The 22,471-nt window shown below is 38.8% G+C and overlaps 1 protein-coding gene across 1 annotated transcript in view; it reads right to left on the bottom strand.

Moving 5' to 3' along the window:
- Nucleotides 1-404: 404 nt before the first annotated feature.
- WDR43 (WD repeat domain 43) overlaps nucleotides 405-22,471 on the bottom strand; it is a 50,429-nt gene continuing 28,362 nt past the window's right edge. Inside the window, exons 12-18 of the mRNA XM_055327004.1 lie at nucleotides 15,612-15,698; nucleotides 14,820-14,851; nucleotides 13,203-13,266; nucleotides 10,360-10,473; nucleotides 9,767-9,836; nucleotides 932-981; nucleotides 405-827 (exon numbers count right to left, since the gene is read on the bottom strand). Coding sequence (XP_055182979.1) covers nucleotides 636-827; nucleotides 932-981; nucleotides 9,767-9,836; nucleotides 10,360-10,473; nucleotides 13,203-13,266; nucleotides 14,820-14,851; nucleotides 15,612-15,698 — 609 coding nt within the window. The 3' untranslated portion in view covers nucleotides 405-635. The remainder of the gene's footprint in view (nucleotides 828-931; nucleotides 982-9,766; nucleotides 9,837-10,359; nucleotides 10,474-13,202; nucleotides 13,267-14,819; nucleotides 14,852-15,611; nucleotides 15,699-22,471) is intronic.

Genomic DNA, 22,471 nt, shown 5'->3' with positions numbered 1-22,471 from the left:
TGACAGCTTAAAAAATAAGTGGCTGTTTGGGGGAAGCACTCCAAATATTCAACCTGACTCAAATCAGACACCTCCATTAATAGATAAGCTAGGGATACTGATATTTAACTTTTAAGTCCCAACCTTTTTTTACTCCAAATCTTTAGTTACCCTTTCATATTTTATGAAAATGTACTAAATTAAAAATTTTCACTAGTGCTGCTTCATATCTGGATCTGATGAAAGATACCAACCTGAGATAAGAGCTGACTCCTTCACAAAAGTCCAGTTCTTGAAACCCTACATGGGAAATGTCTGTGTCTTCACTTATGTCAATTCTTGCTAGAACCAACCATACTGGGATATTATATTATAAAAATATACCAAATATTGGACACTCATGTCAGTACATTGCAGAAAATGTGTCTATTTGCTGTGTAAAGTTTATTAACATTTGAAGGAAACACTCTTATTTACACAGTGAAGACTGGGGTGCTCAGGACAGCAAGACGGCATGGGGACCAGCACGAGGAATCTGGATATGTGCAACAGTCCCTGGCGCCTGTCCCAGAGACAACCCTTCCCAGGAGAAGTCGGCAGCATGGGGGAAGGCGCGTGCCAGAAGTGACAGAGTTCCATCAGCTTGTTCTCCATCCTCATTCTTCTTCACTTTCATTTTCAGGATCTAAGTCAGAATCTCCATTTAATTCTTTCTCACTGGCCACATCCCTGTCCTCCCCATTCTCCTCATCTCTTTCCTCAGCATCTTCCTCTTCTTCTTCATTCTCTTCATCAACATCCTCATCTTTTTCACTTTCATTCTCCTCCTCATCTTCATCCCAGTTATCCTGTTGGAAAGAGATGAAGCATAGAAAACATTCATGAAGCCCTTGTTCATACAGACTAGAAGGGTATAAAGGCAGATTTATGGACCAAAAAACAAGGTACTCACATCAGAGTCCTTCTCTGCAATTTCATCATCTGACTCCTCTTCAGAAGATTCTGCAAGGGGAAAAACCCAGCCTTAAGTATGTGATCAACTCTGCAGAGGGCAGAGCCCTAAAAACTAAATAAACAGAGTCAGATTCTTGAATTTACTTTTAGAAATATTACATTCAGTGATCATCCATCTAAGCAGTAACATTAATAATCTTATCTGCATAAAAGTCCATTAATTATTCCACCAAGATCTCACTGGGTAGGACAAAGTACCAAAACCCTAACAAAATCATCTTAAAAAACTAAGCCAAGGATGTGGAGAAAAGGGAACCCTCATGTGCTGTTGGTAGAAATGTAATTGGTGCAGGCATTATTGAAAACAGTATGGAGTTCCCCAAGAAATGAAAAATAAAGCTATCAGATGATCTGTCAATACCATTGCCGGACATATGTCAAAGGAAACAAAATCAGGATCTCAAAGAGATCCCTGCACCGCCCCCACATTCACTGCAGCATTATTTACAACAGCCAAGACATGAAAACAACCTAGGAGTTCATTGAAGGGCTGGATGGATGGTTAAAGAAAATGTGATATACATTCAGCCATTAAATTCCATTCAGCTATTAAAAAAAGGAAATCCTCCTATCTGTGACAACACAGATGGTGAGGGGACTGTACTAGGTGCAATAACACTGGAGAATACTGTATGATCTTACTCATGTGTGCAGTCTAACAACACCAAGCTTCTAAGACACAAAGAACAGACTGGTAATCACCAGAGGTATGGAGGGTGTAGTAAAGGAGTGAAAATCAGAAGGTACCAAGTTCTGGGGCACCTGGGTGGCTCAGTGGTTGAGCATCTATCTTCGGCTCAAGGTCATGATCTCAGGGTTCTGGATGGAGTCCCATATCGGGTTCCCATGGGGAGCCTGCTTCTCCCTCTGCTTATGTCTCTGCCTCTCACTCTGGCTCTCTCATGAATAAATAAAATCTTTTTTTTTTTTTTTAAAGGTACAAACTTCCAATTACAGGTCAGTCCTGGGGATATAATGTACAGCATGGTAACCACACTTAACAATACCATACTGTGTATTTGGAAGCTGTTAAAAGAGAGTAAAAAAAGTTCTCAGCATAAGAAAATAACCGCAACAATGAGTGGTGATGAATGTTGATTAAACATATTATGGTAATCATTTCACAATATATATCCAGAGATCATCAAATAATTATGTTGTATACCTAAAACAGTACAATATTATATATATCTCAATAAAACTGGAAAAAGTCTAAGTAATTAATAATAAAGTCTAATTTAGGTATGCTTTTATGTCCTTCAGTTATGTTTTATCATGCTCTCTATAAAGGTTTTGTTTCACTTATATTTCTAGGTACTTCTAGTTTTGATTCCTGCTGTGAATGAAATCTTTTTTCCTAATATATTTTCTGTAATACATTACTGAGACAATCATACTACTGACTCCTTTTTGTGATCTTGGTATTCCAGTAAACTTGTTTATTTTCATCTCATTAATGATGGTGTAACTAGATTCTGCTTCATTTTCTAAGTTGAGAAGGATAACTGCCAAGTCCAATGTTCTAGGATTCACTTCTTTCATACAATACTAGGCAGGATATGCAAAATAATAAAAGGTGCATTATTGTCTAGTTCCTGACTTTGTGGGAATACTTTCAAACTCTGATAAGACTAAGGAAATTCCTTTAAATTCCTAAGTTGCTTAGATTATCAATAATAAGATGATGAAAGGCTGAATTTTACTGAATTCTTTTTCTGTATCTACTAACGTATATTGTTCCCTGTTAATTTGTTAATGTGGTAACTACATTTAATAGATTTCCTGCTAATTTCCCTTAAAATCTTTAAATAAATTCTCCTCGGTAATGACATATTCTTTTACACAAGCACTTCTATAATAATCAACTTACTAGAGGCAGGAGGGGCAAGACTGCGGAAGAGTAGGGTCCCCAAATCACCTGTCCCCACCAAATTACCTAGATAACCTTCAAATCATCCTGAAAATCTACGAATTCGGCCTGAGATTTAAAGAGAGACCAGCTGGAATGCTACAGTGAGAAGAGTTCGCGCTTCTATCAAGGTAGGAAGACGGAGAAAAGAAAGAAACAAAAGGCCTCCAAGGGGGAGGGGCCCCACGAGGAGCCAGGTTGAGACCGGGGCGAGCGTCCCCAGGACAGGAGAGCCCCGTCCCGGAGAAGCAGGAGCTGCACCAACCTTCCCGGACGGGCGGAAAGGGGCTCGCAGGGAGGTGGAGCAGGACCCAGGAGGGCGGGGATGCCCTCGGGCTCCCTGGGACACTTAACAGACACCTGCGCCTGGGAGAGTGCGCCGAGCTCCCTAAGGGCTGCGGCGGCTCAGAGGGGCTCCAGCGGCGGCTCCACGGAGGGGGCTGCGCGGCTCCGGGAGCAGCTCGGCGGCGGCGGCTCGGGCAGAGGAAGAGGCTCAGCGCGGAGCGGGCTGCGCGGCCGGGAGCAGCTCGGAGGGGCTTGGGCGGCGGCTCCGCAGAGCGGCGGCTGCGCGACCGGGAGCGCGAATCCAACAGCGCAGGCCCCAGACCACAGGGCGCCAGGACACAGCCCAGGATCTGGTCTCCCCCCGGGACAGGCAGAGGCCGGGAGGGCCCAGGACAACCAGGACGCTCCTGCCCCGAGCTGAGCAGATCAGCGGCCCCGCCCCAGAGCCTCCAGGCCCTGCGGACGGAGAGCCCCATAGTTCCTGCGGGGGCTGACTCCAGGCTTCCAGAGCTGCCATAACCACTGGGGCTGTTCCTCCTGGGGCCTCACGGGGTAAACAACCCCCACTGAGCCCTGCAGCAGGCAGGGGCAGAGCAGCTCCCCCAAGTGCTAACACCTGAAAATCAGCACAGCAGGCCCCTCCCCCAGAAGACCAGCTGGACGGACCAGTTCCAGGGGAAGTCAAGGGACTTAAAGTCTACAGAATCAGAAGATACTCCCCCATGTTTTTTGTTTTTTTTCTTTTTTCTTTTCTTTTTGATTTCTGATTGCTTCCCCCACCCCCCCCTTTTTTTTCACCTTTTTCTTTCTCTTTTTCTCCTTTTTTCTTTTTTCTTTTTCTCTTTTCTTTCCTTCTCTTTCTCTCCTTTTCCCAATACAACTTGTTTTTGGCCACTCTGCACTGAGCAAAATGACTAGAAGGAAAACCTCACCTCAAAAGAAAGAATCAGAAACAGCCCTCTCTCCCACAGAGTTACAAAATCTGGATTACAATTCAATGTCAGAAAGCCAATTCAGAAGCACTATTATACAGCTACTGGTGGCTCTAGAAAAAAGCATTAAGGACTCACGAGACTTCATGACTGCAGAATTTAGATCCAATCAGGCAGAAATTAAAAATCAATTGAATGAGATGCAATCCAAACTAGAAGTCCTAACGACAAGGGTTAACGAGGTGGAAGAACGAGTGAGTGACATAGAAGACAAGTTAATGGCAAAGAGGGAAACTGAGGAAAAAAAGAGACAATTAAAAGACCATGAAGACAGATTAAGGGAAATAAATGACAGCCTAAGGAAGAAAAACCTACGTTTAATTGGGGTTCCCGAGGGCGCCGAAAGGGACAGAGGGCCAGAATATGTATTTGAACAAATCCTACCTGAAAACTTTCCCAATCTGGGAAGGGAAACAGGCATTCAGATCCAGGAAATAGAGAGATTCCCCCCCCCAAAATCAATAAAAACCGTTCAACACCTCGACATCTAATAGTGAAGCTAGCAAATTCCAAAGATAAAGAGAAGATCCTTAAACCAGCAAGAGACAAGAAGTCCCTGACTTTCATGGGGAGGAGTATTAGGGTAACACCAGACCTCTCCACAGAGACATGGCAGGCCAGAAAGGGCTGGCAGGATATATTCAGGGTCCTAAATGAGAAGAACTTGCAACCAAGAATACTTTATCCAGCAAGGCTCTCATTCAAAATGGAAGGAGAGATAAAGAGCTTCCAAGACAGGCAGGAACTGAAAGAATATGTGACCTCCAAACCAGTTCTGCAAGAAATTTTAAGGGGGACTCTTAAAATTCCCCTTTAAGAAGAAGTTCAGTGGAACAATCCACAAAAACAAGGACTGAATAGATATCATGATGACACTAAACTCATTATCTGTCAACAGTAACTCTGAACGTGAACGGGCTTAATGACCCCATCAAAAGGCGCAGGGTTTCAGACTGGATAAAAAAGCAGGAGCCATCTATTTGCTGTCTACAAGAGACTCATTTTAGACAGAAGGACACCTACAGCCTGAAAATAAAAGGTTGGAGAACCATTTACCATTCAAATGGTTCTCAAAAGAAAGCAGGGGTAGCCATCCTTATATCAGATAAACTAAAATTTACCCCGAAGACAGTAGCAAGAGACGAAGAGGGACACTATATCATACTTAAAGGATCTATCCAGCAAGAGGATTTAACAATCCTCAATATATATGCCCCGAATGTGGGAGCTGCCAAATACTTAAACGAATTATTAACCAAAGTGAAGAAATACTTAGATAATAATACACTTATACTTGGTGACTTCAATCTAGCTCTTTCTACCCTCAATAGGTCTTCTCAGCACAACATCTCCAAAGAAACGAGAGCTTTAAATGATACACTGGACCAGATAGATTTCACAGATATCTACAGAACTTTACATCCAAACTCAACTGAATACACATTCTTCTCAAGTGCACATGGAACTTTCTCCAGAATAGACCACATACTGGGACACAAATTGGGTCTGAACTGATACCAAAAGATTGGGATCGTCCCCTGCATATTCTCAGACCATAACGCCTTGAAATTAGAACTCAATCACAAGAAGTTTGGAAGGACATCAGACACGTGGAGGTTAAGGACCATCCTGCTAAAAGATAAAAGGGTCAACCAGGAAATTAAGGAAGAATTAAAAAGACTCATGGAAACTAATGAGAATGAAGATACAACCGTTCAAAATCTTTGGGATGCAGCAAAAGCAGTCCTGAGGGGGAAATACATCGCAATACAAGCATCCATTCAAAAACTGGAAAGAACTCAAATACAAAAGCTAACCTTACACATAAAGGAGCTAGAGAAGAAGCAGCAAATCGACCTGACGCCCAGCAGAAGAAGAGAGTTAATTAAAATTCGAGAACTCAACGAAATTGAGACCAGAAGAACTGTGGAACAGATCAATAGAACCAAGAGTTGGTTCTTTGAAAGAATTAATAAGATAGATAAACCATTAGCCAACCTTATTAAAAAGAAGAGAGAGAAGACTCAAATTAATAAAATCAATCATGAATGAGAAAGGAGAGATCACTACCAACACCAAGGAAATACAAACGATTTTAAAAACATATTATGAACAGCTCTACGCCAATAAATTAGGCAATCTAGAAGAAATGGACACATTCCTGGAAAGCCACAAACTACCAAAACTGGAACAGGAAGAAATAGAAAACCTGAACAGGCCAATAACCAGGGAGGAAATTGAAGCAGTCATCAAAAACCTCCCAAGACACAAGAGTCCAGGGCCAGATGGCTTCCCAGGGGAATTCTATCAAACGTTTAAAGAAGAAATCATACCTATTCTACTAAAGCTGTTTGGAAAGATAGAAAGAGATGGAGTACTTCCAAATTCGTTCTATGAGGCCAGCATCACCTTAGTTCCAAAACCAGACAAAGACCCCACCAAAAAGGAGAATTACAGACCAATATCCCTGATGAACATGGATGCAAAAATTCTCAACAAGACACTAGCCAATAGGATCCAACAACACATTAAGAAAATTATTCACCATGACCAAGTAGGATTTATCCCCGGGACACAAGGCTGGTTCAACACTCGTAAAACAATCAATGTGATTCATCATATCAGCAAGAGAAAAACCAAGAACCATATGATCCTCTCATTAGATGCAGAGAAAGCATTTGACAAAATACAGCATCCATTCCTGATCAAAACTCTTCAGAGTGTAGGGATAGAGGGAACTTTCCTCGACATCTTAAAAGCCATCTACGAAAAGCCCACAGCAAATATCATTCTCAATGGGGAAGCACTGGGAGCCTTTCCCCTAAGATCAGGAACAAGACAGGGATGTCCACTCTCACCACTGCTATTCAACATAGTATTGGAAGTCCTAGCCTCAGCAATCAGACAACAAAAAGACATTAAAGGCATTCAAATTGGCAAAGAAGAAGTCAAACTCTCCCTCTTCGCCGATGACATGATACTCTACATAGAAAACCCAAAAGCCTCCACCCCAAGATTGCTGGAACTCATACAGCAATTTGGTAGCGTGGCAGGATACAAAATCAATGCCCAGAAATCAATGGCATTTCTATACACTAACAATGAGACTGAAGAAAGAGAAATTAAGGAGTCAATCCCATTTACAATAGCATCCAAAAGCATAAGATACCTAGGAATAAACCTAACCAAAGAGGTAAAGGATCTATACCCTAAAAACTATAGAACACTTCTGAAAGAAATTGAGGAAGACACAAAGAGATGGAAAAATATTCCATGCTCATGGATTGGCAGAATTAATATTGTGAAAATGTCAATGTTACCCAGGGCAATTTACACGTTTAATGCAATCCCTGTCAAAATACCATGGACTTTCTTCAGAGAGTTAGAACAAATTATTTTAAGATTTGTGTGGAATCAGAAAAGACCCCGAATAGCCAGGGGAATTTTAAAAAAGAAAACCATATCTGGGGGCATCACAATGCCAGATTTCAGGTTGTACTACAAAGCTGTGGTCATCAAGACAGTGTGGTACTGGCACAAAAACAGACACATAGATCAATGGAACAGAAGAGAGAACCCAGAAGTGGACCCTGAACTTTATGGTCAACTAATATTCGATAAAGGAGGAAAGACGATCCACTGGAAGAAAGACAGTCTCTTCAATAAATGGTGCTGGGAAAATTGGACATCCACATGCAGAAGAATGAAACTAGACCACTCTCTTGCACCATACACAAAGATAAACTCAAAATGGATGAAAGATCTAAATGTGAGACAAGATTCCATCAAAATCCTAGAGGAGAACACAGGCAACACCCTTTTTGAACTTGGCCACAGTAACTTCTTGCAAGATACATCCACGAAAGCAAAAGAAACAAAAGCAAAAATGAACTACTGGGACTTCATCAAGATAAGAAGCTTTTGCACAGCAAAGGATACAGTCAACAAAACTCAAAGACAACCTACAGAATGGGAGAAGATATTTGCAAATGATGTATCAGATAAAGGGCTAGTTTCCAAAATCTATAAAGAACTTATTAAACTCAACACCAAAGAAACAAACAATCCAATCATGAAATGGGCAAAAGACATGAAGAGAAATCTCACAGAGGAAGACATAGACATGGCCAACATGCACATGAGAAAATGCTCTGCATCACTTGCCATCAGGGAAATACAAATCAAAACCACAATGAGATACCACCTCACACCAGTGAGAATGGGGAAAATTAACAAGGCAGGAAACCACAAATGTTGGAGAGGATGCGGAGAAAAGGGAACACTCTTACACTGTTGGTGGGAATGTGAACTGGTGCAGCCACTCTGGAAAACTGTGTGGAGGTTCCTCAAAGAGTTAAAAATAGACCTGCCCTATGACCCAGCAATTGCACTGTTAGGGATTTACCCCAAAGATTCAGATGCAATGAAACGCTGGGACACCTGCACCCCGATGTTTCTAGCAGCCATGTCCACAATAGCCAAACTGTGGAAGGAGCCTCGGTGTCCATCGAAAGATGAATGGATAAAGAAGATGTGGTTTATGTATACAATGGAATATTCCTCAGCCATTAGAAACGACAAATACCCACCATTTGCTTCAACGTGGATGGAACTGGAGGGTATTATGCTGAGTGAAGTAAGTCAATCGGAGAAAGACAAACAGTGTATGTTCTCATTCATTTGGGGAATATGAATAATAGTGAAAGGGAATATAAGGGAAGGGAGAAGAAATGTGTGGGAAATATCAGAAAGGGACACAGAACATCAAGACTCCTAACTCTGGGAAACGAACTAGGGGTGGTGGAAGGGGAGGAGGGCGGGGGGTGGGGGTGAATGGGTGATGGGCACTGAGGGGGACACTTGACAGGATGAGCACTGGGTGTTATTCTGTATGTTGGTAAATTGAACAATAAAAATTATTTAAAAAAAATAATAATCAACTTACTATTCAGGATATTTGAAGATGACCTAAAATCTTGTTTCCTTAACTATCATCCTTATTTGGTTTGACTCATAAAATGCATGAGTTGTTTATACAGGACAAAAATGAATTGTTCATTGAAAGATTGACAAAATATATCTATAAAAACTCTGTGCCTGCTGAGGAGGAGACTTGATGGGATGAGCAATGGGTGTTGCACTATATGTGAACAAACTGAATTTAAATAAAAAATTTTAAATAAAACTCTGTGCCTGACATCTCTGAGCAAATGTTTTGATTAAATCAATTTAAGGCCACTATCTTATTCTAGGTTTCTATTTCTTTTTAAGTCACTTTTGGTCATTACTGTTTCCTAAGAAATTAGTTATTCTCATCTAGGATTTTAATGTGCTGGCATAAAAGTTTATTCATAGTGTCTTCCTATTTAAATCTCTTCCACACCTAGTGTGCCTTCTTATTTACTGTACATTTGCACCTTCTCTTTTACTGGATCATATTTTTGCCACAGGTTTGCCCATTTTCTTAGAAAAAGCGTGCCATAGCATGATCTTACTCACATTCATATTCTACAAAATAAGGTAACAGAACTCAACATTAAATAATGAATGTTCCAATTCTAAACTCCACACTCCCTTCAAGCCTCACCTTCCTCATACACCAATTTTGCCTTTTGCGCAGGACAAGTCATTTCCTTTGTTTTTTCTGATGCTGTAACCTGAAAGGTAATCAAGTGTTGTTAGGAAGAGTACAAAGTTATCTCAAGGATGGCAGCCACCACCATGCTCACTCCACCTTCCCAAACAGTGAACTTGCCCTCAAACACTACGATAGATGACCTCAATAGGAATAGAGACCAAATACAGGACAAAAAATAAATTTGTCAAATAAAAGAATAAAGAATTATTCTGTTAAAGTTGAACCTCTTAAGGTGATCAGAATTTTTCTGTGCCAAAACTGTAACTGAATAAATACCCTGTAACTTGCTATTCATAGTAGCACAACCATCCTAACTGTATCAAAAACTAAAATAGGATGCTGAGAACCTTTGAGGAAAAGGTCAATCAGGCATAAGTTTACTTACTATCAAATATATAACATTTCCAAGTTAAAGACTGGATCCTGATTTATCAATTTTTTGCTGAAACATGGGGCTTTCAATGATCAGGTAAACATTCCTTATTCCTCACTCTATTCCTATCTCATTCAAAGCTTAGCACAAAACAATCTGATTTACTCACTTGAGTGATTAGAAGAATAAGCTTTCCGTGAAGATGTGAGAGTTTCTGAAAAGTTTTTACTCTGCTTTCCATTAATTGGTATAGTGTTCCCAGCTGGGGTACCAGATCAGGCAACTGAAGGGAGAAAAGATATCTCATACTATCATGACAAAGTACAGATAACAAACATACAAATCATGCTCAGATACACTCAAGTACTGAGTCACTGCATCACAAGCATCTGCTACAGCTCCAGTGGCAGTGGCTGCTTGGCACATTACCTAGCAACATCTCAAATTTTTCATAGCCTTTCTATGTCCTAAAGGCAAAAAATAGTTTTTAAAAAATAATGATGGAGGGGGCACCTGGGTACCTCAGTTAGGCTGATCTAAGCCTGGTGAGTTCAAGCCCTGAGTTGGGCTCTACACTGGGCATGAAGCCTACTAAAAGAATAAAAAATAAAAATAAAAAATAAGGGAGCCTGCATGGCTCAGTGGTTGAGCATCTGCCTTTGGCTCAGGTCATGGGCCCGGGATCCTGGGATCAAGATCCCTATAGGGTTCCCTGAGGAGAGCCTGCTTCTCCCTTGGCCGATGTCTCTGCCTTTCTCTGTGTGTTTCTCACAAATAAATAAAAAATCTTTAAAATAATAATTTTTTAAAGATTTTTTTTATTCATGACAGACACAGAGAGAGAGACACAGACAGAGGGAGAAACAGGCTCCATGCAGGGAGCCCAACGTGGGACTCATCCGGGGTCTCCAGGATCACGCCCCGGGGCCAAAGGCGGTGCTAAACTGCTGGGCCACGGGGGCTGCCCTAAAATAATTTTTAAAAATTAAAAATAAAATATTGAGGGAAGGCCAGTGTAATTGAGACAAAAAAAAAAAAAAAAAAAAGAAACCACCACGTAGCTCTGGGCTTTCCTCTGAAATTTACTCTGATAATATCACATTATCTACCTTCTACCATAAGACCCTATCAAACTAAAGGAACGTTTTCACAGCTTCCTGAGAACAGCACTGACAGAGCGACAGAATACAAAGCTGACCTTAGAGTATTTCAAATATACTCCCTATTAAAGAATCCTCTGAACTATGCTTAAGGAATTGAAGCATGAAATCTGTCCCTCCAGGGGGACAAAAAAAAAAAAGAACTCACTCAGCCCTTTAGCCTGTACTTACCCTTCTACTGCTGACAATTTAGCATAACTAAGAGTTTCATTCAAATGTTAAACTTTAAAACTGCAAACAAGGCAGCCTGGGTGGCTCAGAGGTTTATCACCACCTTCAGCCCAGGGCTGGATCCTGGAGACCCAGGATAGAGTCCCACGTCCAGCTCCCTGCGTGAAGCCTGCTTCTCCCTCTGCCTGTGTCTGTCTGTCTGTCTCTCTTTCATAAACAAACAAACAAACAAATATCTTAAAAATAAATAAAACAGCATACAGGCACAAAATGATTAAAACAAAGTTTAACATGATCACATTCCAATTGTCATTCAACTCTTTCTTTATCTGTCCCTACTGGGACAATAAGCTCCAGAAAAAGGGGGATTAGGGCATCTGTCCATTACTTAAGCCTCAGGCTTAGCACAGTCCCTTGGCTTAGAAAAGGTAACACCTGATAAAGAGGAGGAAACGAAGGGAAAGCACTGTCTGAGGAGAGAAAATTGCTCACCCACCCCCACAATGGAGCCCTCTTCATACCATGCTTCTTTGATCTGTTCAGCCAGACTGAATGTTTATACTACTACTACTCCAGCAGTTCACCCTTAGCAGTTGGTTCCAGAAGGGATTTCATTACAAGGCCTCCTTAGGCTCTTTTTTACTTGTAAGCATGTAAATGAGGTTACAAAAAAAAAAAAAAGTGTCCTGTTTCCCACAAATCCGGATGCCTAGGGGAATTTCCTGTGCCCACCACCCACCACTCAGCCACTGCACTCATAGTTGCCTTCACCTCATCTCCCAAGATTCTGTAAGCGGGGAAACCCAGCAGCCATTCTGACCATCTCCTGTACCTCCCCCAATTCTAACATCCTGACGGAATTCCCTCCAGACTCATAGAACTGCTGGCCTCAAAGCAGGTTATCCATTTGTTTTCCCTATTTCAAACTACTGAAGGCAAAAGAAGTCTGAGAAAGAACAAGGAACAGTGACCAGGCTGAGCTGGATAAATGAAACTGTGTTAAGAAAGGAAGAGCAATTAAGAATTTTCTCCAACTGTTCACTATAACCTCTTAAGAAAATCTATTATAAGGTCCTAGGTAATAAAATTAAAGAAAAAGGAAAAAGGAAATTGTGTAAATTTTTTTCTAGCTTAAAATATAACTGACTTAGTGGGCGAAGAACCCAATTCATATTATGACATATAACACTGTGTTTTCTGGTGTTGCTTTAAAACTGTTTCCTCCTTTCCATTTGCATAGATAACAAAGAGTGACAGAAGCCCCACAAAATGACATGTATTAAATATTTAACTTCATTTTTACCACAAGCTATCTTTCATTGTCCTGGGACAAGATAGAAGAATGGGGAGATACACATTATATAAAAATAATTTTGCTAAACAGGTTATATATTTTTTAAAACACCTAAAGACTAGTATGCCAATGTTAACTTTTCTCCTTTCTGTATTTCTCAACGTTTTCTATAGAATATATATTACTTCTAAAATCCAGAGCAAAAAAAAAAAAAAAGGCCAATTTCCAAAGTCAACAATGGTGACATTACATTGCACCTGGGGTAAAATAAAACCTTTAAAAGCAGTAGCTGACGGTTGAAGGGCAGGTTGAGGGAGGATGCTTTCATTAACACATCAGTTTCTAATCCTTATCAGAGCCACTGAGCAACAACAGCTGAAGACTTACTGTGGATAGATAGGATGCATGGACCGTTAACACACATTTGAGCCACTGAACCATTAACACAGCACTGAAAAAAAAAAATCCAAGTAAACAAATATTCATGAATTCAAAATTAAATACAACAGAGCTGTAATATTAGAAAACTCCGGCCAAGTGAAGATCTATAAATTGTGCCCCGTGAAAAACAACACTACTAAATAAATCATTGACTTTGACAGTCTTCTCATCCCTTTATGAGTCTGAGATCTGTGAAAACAGACTCATCTCATGGGGAGGAGAGGGGGGTAATATGGACTGAACATAACTCCCTTCCTCTAAAACAATTCAAGAATAAAACCAATGCTTTACTTCATAATTAACTGATACCAAGGCAATAAACTGAGCTCAAATCACTTGGCATTTTATGCCCACCATCTACTCACCATAAGGTACAAATAGCAAAAGATTTCCATGCCACGTTAAAAGACAAATATAAACCAAAAAATGTGTAAGGTGGGCCTAATCAATGAATTCTCTGGCTTTTCTCTGTGAGTTCCAAACACAAATGGAGTCTATCAGGGGAAAAAACTTAGAAAAGAAAAACTAGGGGGGCCTAGGTGGTTTAGTTGGTTTAAGCATCTGCCTTCAGCTCAAGTCATGATCTCAGGATCCTGGGATGAGCATAGGGCTCCCTGCTCAGCAGGGAGTCAGCTTCTTCCTCTCCCTGTGCCCTTCCAACTACACCCCCCACCCCATGTGCTCTCTCTCAAATAAATAACATCTTTAAAAAAAAAAAGAAAAAAAAACAACTATATACTGTAGCACTGATAAAACTACACTGTCAGCTTAGGATCCCTGAGATACCAACCCCCTATTCAAATACTTCATCATCAAAGTATTAATAAAAACACAAAATTCAGTCCTATAAAATATTTCCTTACAGTGTCTTAGCAACTACCAGAGGTTGGGGAAGTTCTACAAATGGCAATTTTACATCTGATTAGGACTAAATCATTAAGACTAATTCATTACACAACCTGATAATGAAAAATTACACAGGAGTTTTCTTTAAAAAGAGAAGGAAGAAGAAGAAGAAAAGAAAGAAGAAGAAGAAGAAGAAGAAGAAAGGAAGAAGAAGAAGAAATGGAGGAGGAGGAGGAGAAGGAGAAGGAGAAGGAGAAGGAGAAGAAGAAGAAGAAGAAGAAGAAGAAGAAGAAAAGAAAAAAAAAAAACTGTACTACTGTACTAAAATCTTAGGATTAAGAGTTATTCAATCTTGGGCAGCCCCGGTGGCTCAGCAGTTTAGTGCCACCTTTGGCGCAGGGCCTGATGATCCTGGAGACCTGGGATCAAAACCCAAGTCAGGCTCCCTGCATGGAGCCTGCTTCTCCCTCTTGCCTGTGTCTCTGCCTCTCTCTCTCTGTCTCTCATTAATAAATAAATAAAATCTTAAAAAAAATAAAAAAGAGTTATTCAATCTACAGTAAGTGTGGGGAATGCAGTATCTGACCCTTCTAGAGTTTTACCAATTAAGTGTGGAGCTATCCACTATGTAATTTCATGCTGTCAGAAAATGTTTTTAACAATCACCTCTAAAATATTAATAAAATCAAAGCAATGTAAGTCCCCTAAATATCTTACCTATTAGGATGTCCCTGCAATCTCTTCGTAAGCTGAGGGGGAGAAAAACCGTATTAGTGACAGCACTTCAGAGACAGCCAATGTGCATCAATTCCCACAATACACACATCCAGGAGAACAAAAAACAAAAAAGAATATTAACAGGGCGTGCCTGGACATCCAACTCTTGATTTCAGCTCAGATCTTAATTTCAGGAGAAGATTGAGCCCCAGAATAAGGGCTCTGTGCAGGGCAGAGAAAACCTGCTTAAGATTCTCTCTCCCTCTCCCCCATCCAAAAAAGACTATTAGGAAATCAATATTCCTAAAGAATTCCTAAATTTCCTAATTCCTCACTGTTCAAGGAACATAACATAATCTAGGAACACATTCTCACAATAAGAGTAATTACCACCTGATAAAAATCTAAGCTACAAGTTATATAAATGAATGTTCAAAACAGGCAAACCCAGGGACAGAAAATAATCTGTGGCTGCCAGAAACTGGGAGTAAGGGAGAATGGTGAACGGCTAACTGGCACACAAATTTTTTGGTGTGACAACTGCACAACCTGTAGATTTTTAAAGAAAAACACAGCACAATGCATATACATACTAAGAGTATATATTATGGTATATGAATTATATCTCAATAAAAAATACACTAAAAAATGTGAACTAGGTAAATTTTGAATAGATCTATTATCTACTCTAAGTACCCTGCTTGCTTACATATTACAAATCCATTTCTCTAAACACTAGATTTTCTCTTAACTCACAGTGTTAGGACCTTAAAATGAAAAGAGTACAGTTACCTCTTGTAACAATGGAATAACAGCATGCAGGGGCATCCTTAATACAGTCCTCTTAATTAGGTTTAAATTCCTAGTTTGAAGTACTTTCTGTGAGAAAATAAAAGAAACATAAAGATAAGTATATGCAGAAGCTAAAGACACTAAAGGAAAAACAGTAAAAATGATATTTTTTCTTTTTTAAATTCAATTTAATCAACATACAGTGTACTATTAGTTTCAGGGAAAGAATTCAGTGATTCCTCAGTAGCATAGAACACCCAGTGCTCATTACATCAAATGCCCTTCTTAATGCTCATAACCCGATTACCCCATCCTCCACCCACCTTCCCTTCAGCAACCCTCAGTTTGTTTTCCGTAGTTAGAGTCTCTTATGGTTTGCCTCCCTGTTGTCTTATTTTCCTTCCCTTCTATGTTGATTTGTTTTGTTTCTTAAATTTCACATAGGAGTGAAATCATATGGTTCTTTTTCTGACTTTTTTCACTTAGCATAATACCCTCTAGTTCCATCTACGTCACTGCAAATGGCAAGACTTCATTCTTTATGGTTGAGTAATACTCCAGTGCATGTGTAAAACACTCCATTGTATGTGTCTATATATATGTATATACACATACATCTATAACACATCTTCATTATCCATTCATGTATCAATAGACATTTGAGCTCTTTCCACACTTTCGCCACTGCAGACATGCTTCTATAAACATTGGGGTGCATGTGCCCCTTCAAATCACTACGTTTGTATCCTCTGGATAAATATCTAGTAGTACAATTGCTAGGTGGTAGGGTAGTTCTATATTTAACTTTTTGTGGAACCTCCATACGGTTTTTAGGAGTGGCTGCACCCATTTGTATTCCCATCAACAGTGCAAGAAGGTTCCCCTTTCTCCTCATCCTTGCCAACGGCTGCCGTTTCCTGAGTTGTTCATTTTAATAATTTTGAGCAGTGTGAAGTGGTAGCTCATTGTGATTTTGATTTGTATTTCCCTGATGCCGAGTAATGTTGAGCATTTTTCTTGTGTCTGTTTTAACAACCAAACAATAAAATACCAACTGAATTTTAGTGAATGAAGATTGGAAGGGCTGACTGGAAAATGTTATGTTATGGTCTTTGGCTCTCAAAAAGAATAATCTTCGGGAATCAAGACATTTACTTTGATGAACGGAGTTTCTTCTCTACAGATTCTAAACTTTATGAAATTTTTACATAAAATAGAACACCTCTAGACATTTACAGATATATGCCACTTTAGAGAAGCTATCAAACTGCCATTTTATGAAATCAGAGATATATCCACATATGATTGAGCAAAACATACTAAAACCACACTTAGAAAGCAACAAATCTTTTAAAATTATCAACTTTTGATAAAATTTTAAGATAATTAAAAGATCATACATAACGAATGCTTGAATCAAAACCCTGGGAGAGTACCTCAACTGGAGAAACCCAGTCTCCACTACAGGGTACAGAAAATGAGAGAGAGAGAGTAGTCCTAATCCTGGCAGGCTTTTCAATGTCTCCAAACCCCAGATGCTTCATCTATAGGCAAGAGTGTGAAATACAAGTCCTTTCAGGTTCTCAAAATCTTCATTCTCCCCTTCCTCTTGAACTTTTCTATGTATTTATTCTTTCCAAAGAGTTTAATTCCCAGAGGAACTTCCCTGATGATGGATGCATGCTGTTTTGGTGATGATTGGTACTCTAAAGGCCATGCTTAAAATATAAACAGCAGAAGTACCAAAGGGCAATATACAGAAGACTGATAATAGCCTATTTTAACAGCATCTTTTCAGAATTCCCTATGAATTTTATTTACTTATAAAAATATCTTTACACCAAGCCCTTTCAAATCCATCAAAAACTACACAAAAACTACCACTGGAATAATTGCATAGTTCCTCATGCAAAAGAAATAAAACTTTTTATAAAAGTGAGGAATGGACTGTCCTGATTAAACAGTTTCAATTAACCTAAATTTATATTTTCAAATAATCAGAATACAAGATTCAAAGCAAAATATGTTGATCAGAACTTCAACAGTAATTCAGAAGATGCGTGATGATACTAAACATTCCTCAAATCATGTTATTATAAATACCAGTTATCACAAAGTTTGAACAATCTACAGGTTATAGGGAACAATCTATCTGAACTAGTCTACAAATTACTATTTGAAATAAGACCCACTCTTGTTAAGGTCCTCAATTTTCACAAGATGTTCACCAAACTATCAGGTTTCATGGTCTTAACTGGCCAAGTAGGATAGTAGCCCTTCAAGTCACGGGATATAAACTTGAATCTATTGTTGTACATTATTTATACCAAAAGCTTAGTTAAAAACAATATAGGAATGAGGGTTTAAAAAATATGTAGTATGTGAAATCTCCTGGTGCTCTAAAATATAATGTGATCATATAATTTGTTGTCTAAACTAGGACACATGACAATGAAAGTCACTATTAATTATTATACCAAGATAAGAGGTATAAACTAGAACTGTCAAAGGCCAACAAGAGTACATATGGCTTAGAGCACTTGGGTGGCTCAATTGGTTAAGTGCCCATCTTGACTTTGTCTCAGGTCAAGATCTCAACAGGATTGTAAGAAAGAGCCCCACCTAATTATCTCCCTCTCCCTCTCATCTGCTCTCCTTCTCTCTTTAAAAAAAAAAAAAAAAAAAAAAAAAAAGAGTACGTATGGCCTAGCTATTTAGAAGTTATATCAAACTGCTGGACAGAAGAATTTTTAACAAGCTCTCAAGTAATTCTTATACTAACTAACAAGAGGGTCTATGATAATTTTCCAAATTAAAATAAGTAAAAGCAAGTTACCATAAGCCAAAGTAAAGTGTTAATGGATATAGAAGTTAGCATTAACTTCCACTGAAAATATATTTAAAGGGACAACCCTATAAACCACAGTTGTAACTAGCCAAGATAATATTGAAGGTTTTTCTTTTACAAGTCTGCTACACTATAACTGAAGCATAATAAACAGTACACACTTAAATATACTATTTAATCAGTATGACATAAACATTTATCCATGAAGCAAACACTATGATAAACATTCCATCACCTTCAAGCCTCCTTAGGCCCCTTAACATTCTAATCGTCCACCCTCACCCCCAGGTAACCACTGAACTATATATATTGGTCTGCATTTCCTAGAATTTTTATATAAATAGAATCATAAAGAGCATGTACTCTTTGGCTTCTTTCTCACAGCCTAAGTTTGAGATTCATCCATGTTGCTAATGTATCAATAATATATTCCTAACAGTGCTACATAAAGAATTTATTTGTTCATATGTTGAGGAACATGTGTTCTCTCAAGGTTACAATTATTTAAAAAATATAAAGTTGCTAGCATCATTCATGTACAAGTCTTTATATGAACATGTTTTTGATTCTCCAGGTAAATACCTATCAGTAGAATATGGCTGGGTCTTATGGGAGATGAATCTTTAACTTTTAAGAAACTGCCTAATTCTTTTCCAAAGTAGCTGTACCATTTTATATTCCCACCAGCAAGATATGAGATTCCAACTGTACCACATTCTCACCAACAGAAGGATCTTTTAAATTTTAATCAACCCACTGCAGGTATGTAGTGTTAGCTCACTGTCATGCTAATTTGCATTGGTGGTGATCCATGATATGTAATACTTTTAAATGCACTTACTGGCCATTTAAATTCTTTTGTGAAGTACCTGTTCACACCTTTACCAGATTTTTATTTGAGTTGAGTCTCATTATTGAGTCTTTTATATTTTCTGGATAGGAACACTTGTCTGATGTAAGGATTGCAAATATTCTGCCAGCCCGCAGCTTACCTTTCCTCTCTCTTAACAGTGTCATTTCAAGAGTAAAAGATTTTTAACTTTCATTAAGTCCAAATGACCGCTTTTTTCCTGGAGTGTGTAATGCTTTTTGTGATGCCATCAAGACTCTGTCCACTAATGTTTGCATATATTTTATCCTATCTTCTAGAAGTTTCGTAGATTTTTTTTTTATAATTTTTATTTATTTATGATAGTCACACACAGAGAGAGAGAGAGAGAGAGAGAGGCAGAGACATAGGCAGATGGAGAAGCAGGCTCCATGCACCGGGAGCCCGATGTGGGATTCGATCCGGGTCCTCCAGGATCGCGCCCCGGGCCAAAGGCAGGCGCTAAACCGCTGCGCCACCCAGGGATCCCAGTTTCCCCAGTTTCGTAGATTTCGGTTTTACATTTATCTATTTTGAGTCAACTTTTGTGAAATAAGAGCTGAGATGTATTTTTTTTTTCCATATGGATATTTGGTTGGTACAGGATTAATTGTTGGAATGATTTTACTTTCTCCATTAACTCAACTAATTGTGTATGGTCTATTTCTGGACTATTTTGGTTCCTTAATCTGTATTTATTTTTCACCATTATCAAACTATCTTGATTACTATACTTTATCTTGAAACTGAGTAGGTGGGATCCCTGGGTGGTGCAGCGGTTTGGCGCGAGTCCCACCCACATCGGGCTCCTGGTGCATGGAGCCTGCTTCTTCCTCTGCCTGTGTCTCTGCCTCTCTCTCTCTCTCTCTCTGTGACTATCATAAATAAATAAAATTTAAAAAAAAAAAAAAAAAAGAAACTGAGTAGGCTTGGGACGCCTGGATGTTTCAGTGGTTGAGCGTCTGCCTTCTGCTCTGGGCATGATCCTGGAGTCCAGGATCGAGTCCTACATCGGGTTCCTTACGGGAACCTACTTCTCCCTCTACCTATGTCTCTGCCTCTTTCTCTATATCTCTCGTGAATGAATAAATAAAATCTTAGAAAGAAGAAAGAAAGAAAGAAAGAAAGAAAGAAAGAAAGAAAGAAAGAAAGAAAGAAAGAAAGAAAGAAAGAAAGAAAGAAAAGAAAAGAAAAGAAAAGAAAAGAAAGAAGGGGAAGGGGAAAGGGAAAGGGAAAGGGAAAGGGAAAGGGAAAGGGAAAGGAAAAGAAAAGAAAAGAAAAGAAAAGAAAAGAAAAGAAAAGAAAAGAAAAGAAAAGAAAAGAAAAAAGAAAAGAAAAGAAAAGAAAAGAAAAGAAAAGAAAAGAAAAGAAAAGAAAAGAAAAGAAAAGAAAAGAAAGAAAAGAAATTGAGTAGGCTAAGTCCTCCAATTTTACCTGGAGATGCTGCTGAAATTTAATTGGGAATGCACTGAATACACAGAAAAGTATGGGGGGGGTGGGGGGAATTCCTCGTTTAACAGTATTAAATCTTTCAACCATAAACATCACTACTCAAATCTTTGTTAATTTCTCTCAATTTTTGTAATGCAGAGGTAGAGGCATCTTTTATAGTGTATTTTACAGAATTTATCCTACTGTAAATGGCACAAAATTATTTACATACATTTTTAAAAATCTAAAAATAGCTGTCGTCTGTGGATGCCATGAATTACATAAATGACTAGACTTCTCATAAGCTATAGACATTTTCTTTGAGTCAAATTTCCACCTTTCTAAAGCCACAAATTTAATGTCAAGTTTTCTACGGTAGGGATTCTTCTCACTTCTAGTCATATGATACACTCCTGCCACTGCTCATTGCCTTCTTTCATTTTTATTGTCCTCCTGCTATATTTCATGTATAATCATAAGGTAACTTTTGGGATTAAAGAAGAGTATTTTTAGGAGAAAAAAACTATTGGGGGGCATGGTCTGGGTGGCTTAGTCAGCTAAGTATCTGCCTTCGGCTGAGGTCATAACCTCAGGGTCCTGTTCAACGGAGAGTCTCTTTCTCCCTCTCACTCTGCCTCTTCCCCTCCTCCCTGCTTGTGTTCTCCGCTCTCAAATAAATAAAATCTTAAAAAAAATTATATATATATTTTACTTATCTTTTTTAAAGGGTTATTTTAAAAGAAGCTCTTCACTCTAACTTTTACAGGTCTTTTCCAGCACACAATGTTTCAGGATTCTAGTTTCCAATTACTTCTACTTAATACAATGTATCACCTAAAGACCTCTAATAATGAAAAAATCTTGCGTGTACAACCCTTCACAATTTAAGAAGTGCTTCCAAAAAGGTCATACTGTTTCCCCAACAACTCTGTGATGTCTGATAAATACACTGTCACCTTTGAAGTGCCAAAAGATTTTAACCTGAATCTCTACAAGCTTTTAGATCCAACTACCAGTGTACAAGAAGTATGTTAGAGGAACATGTTAAATGTATCATTTACTGGATTAAATGACACAACAAAATGGAGTTTTACAGAAGGCAAAAATCCAGAATGTGAGAATCTCTTCAGGGCAAATAACATAGCTTCCCCAAAAACTTAACTGCAAGACACAGAAGAGGCATTATCTCCCCAATACTGTGTGTACTTCATGGGGATCCCATTTTGAAGAAAGCAAATATAAAAACTTAAGAAGTTCATGAGACAATCAGGGAACTATAAACCTACTAACTGAATATTTGATGATTTCAAAGAATTGATGTTTACTTTTTTAAGGTGTAATAATGGATTGTGGTTGTTTTTAAAAGGAGTTGTTACTGTCAGAGTTGAACAAGGATGTATTTACGGATAAAATGTCGTCTCTATGCTTCACTATAACCTAGGGAGGCCTGTGGGCAGATACATGACACAATGACAAATAGATTGGCTAGTGCTGATAATTTCTGAAACTCAGTGATGAGTGCGTGGGGGGGTCCACTGTAATAATTCTAAATGTTTTGAAATGTTTCTTTAAAAAAAAATCGGTAGCTGATTTACTTGTATCACTGAGAAAGGTTTCAAAGTATAGTTAAGGAGACAACAGCAGTAGATAAATTACGTTACATTTTAAAAACATTGTCCATTGTTTTCTACAGCTTATTTTCATCTAGGTTTC

This window comes from Nyctereutes procyonoides, unplaced genomic scaffold (genome assembly GCF_905146905.1).
Source record: "Nyctereutes procyonoides isolate TBG_1078 unplaced genomic scaffold, NYPRO_anot_genome, whole genome shotgun sequence".
Classification (NCBI taxonomy): domain Eukaryota; kingdom Metazoa; phylum Chordata; class Mammalia; order Carnivora; family Canidae; genus Nyctereutes; species Nyctereutes procyonoides.
The sequence above is the reverse complement of the archived record's forward strand: the minus strand, read 5'-3'. Positions and strand labels throughout refer to the sequence as shown.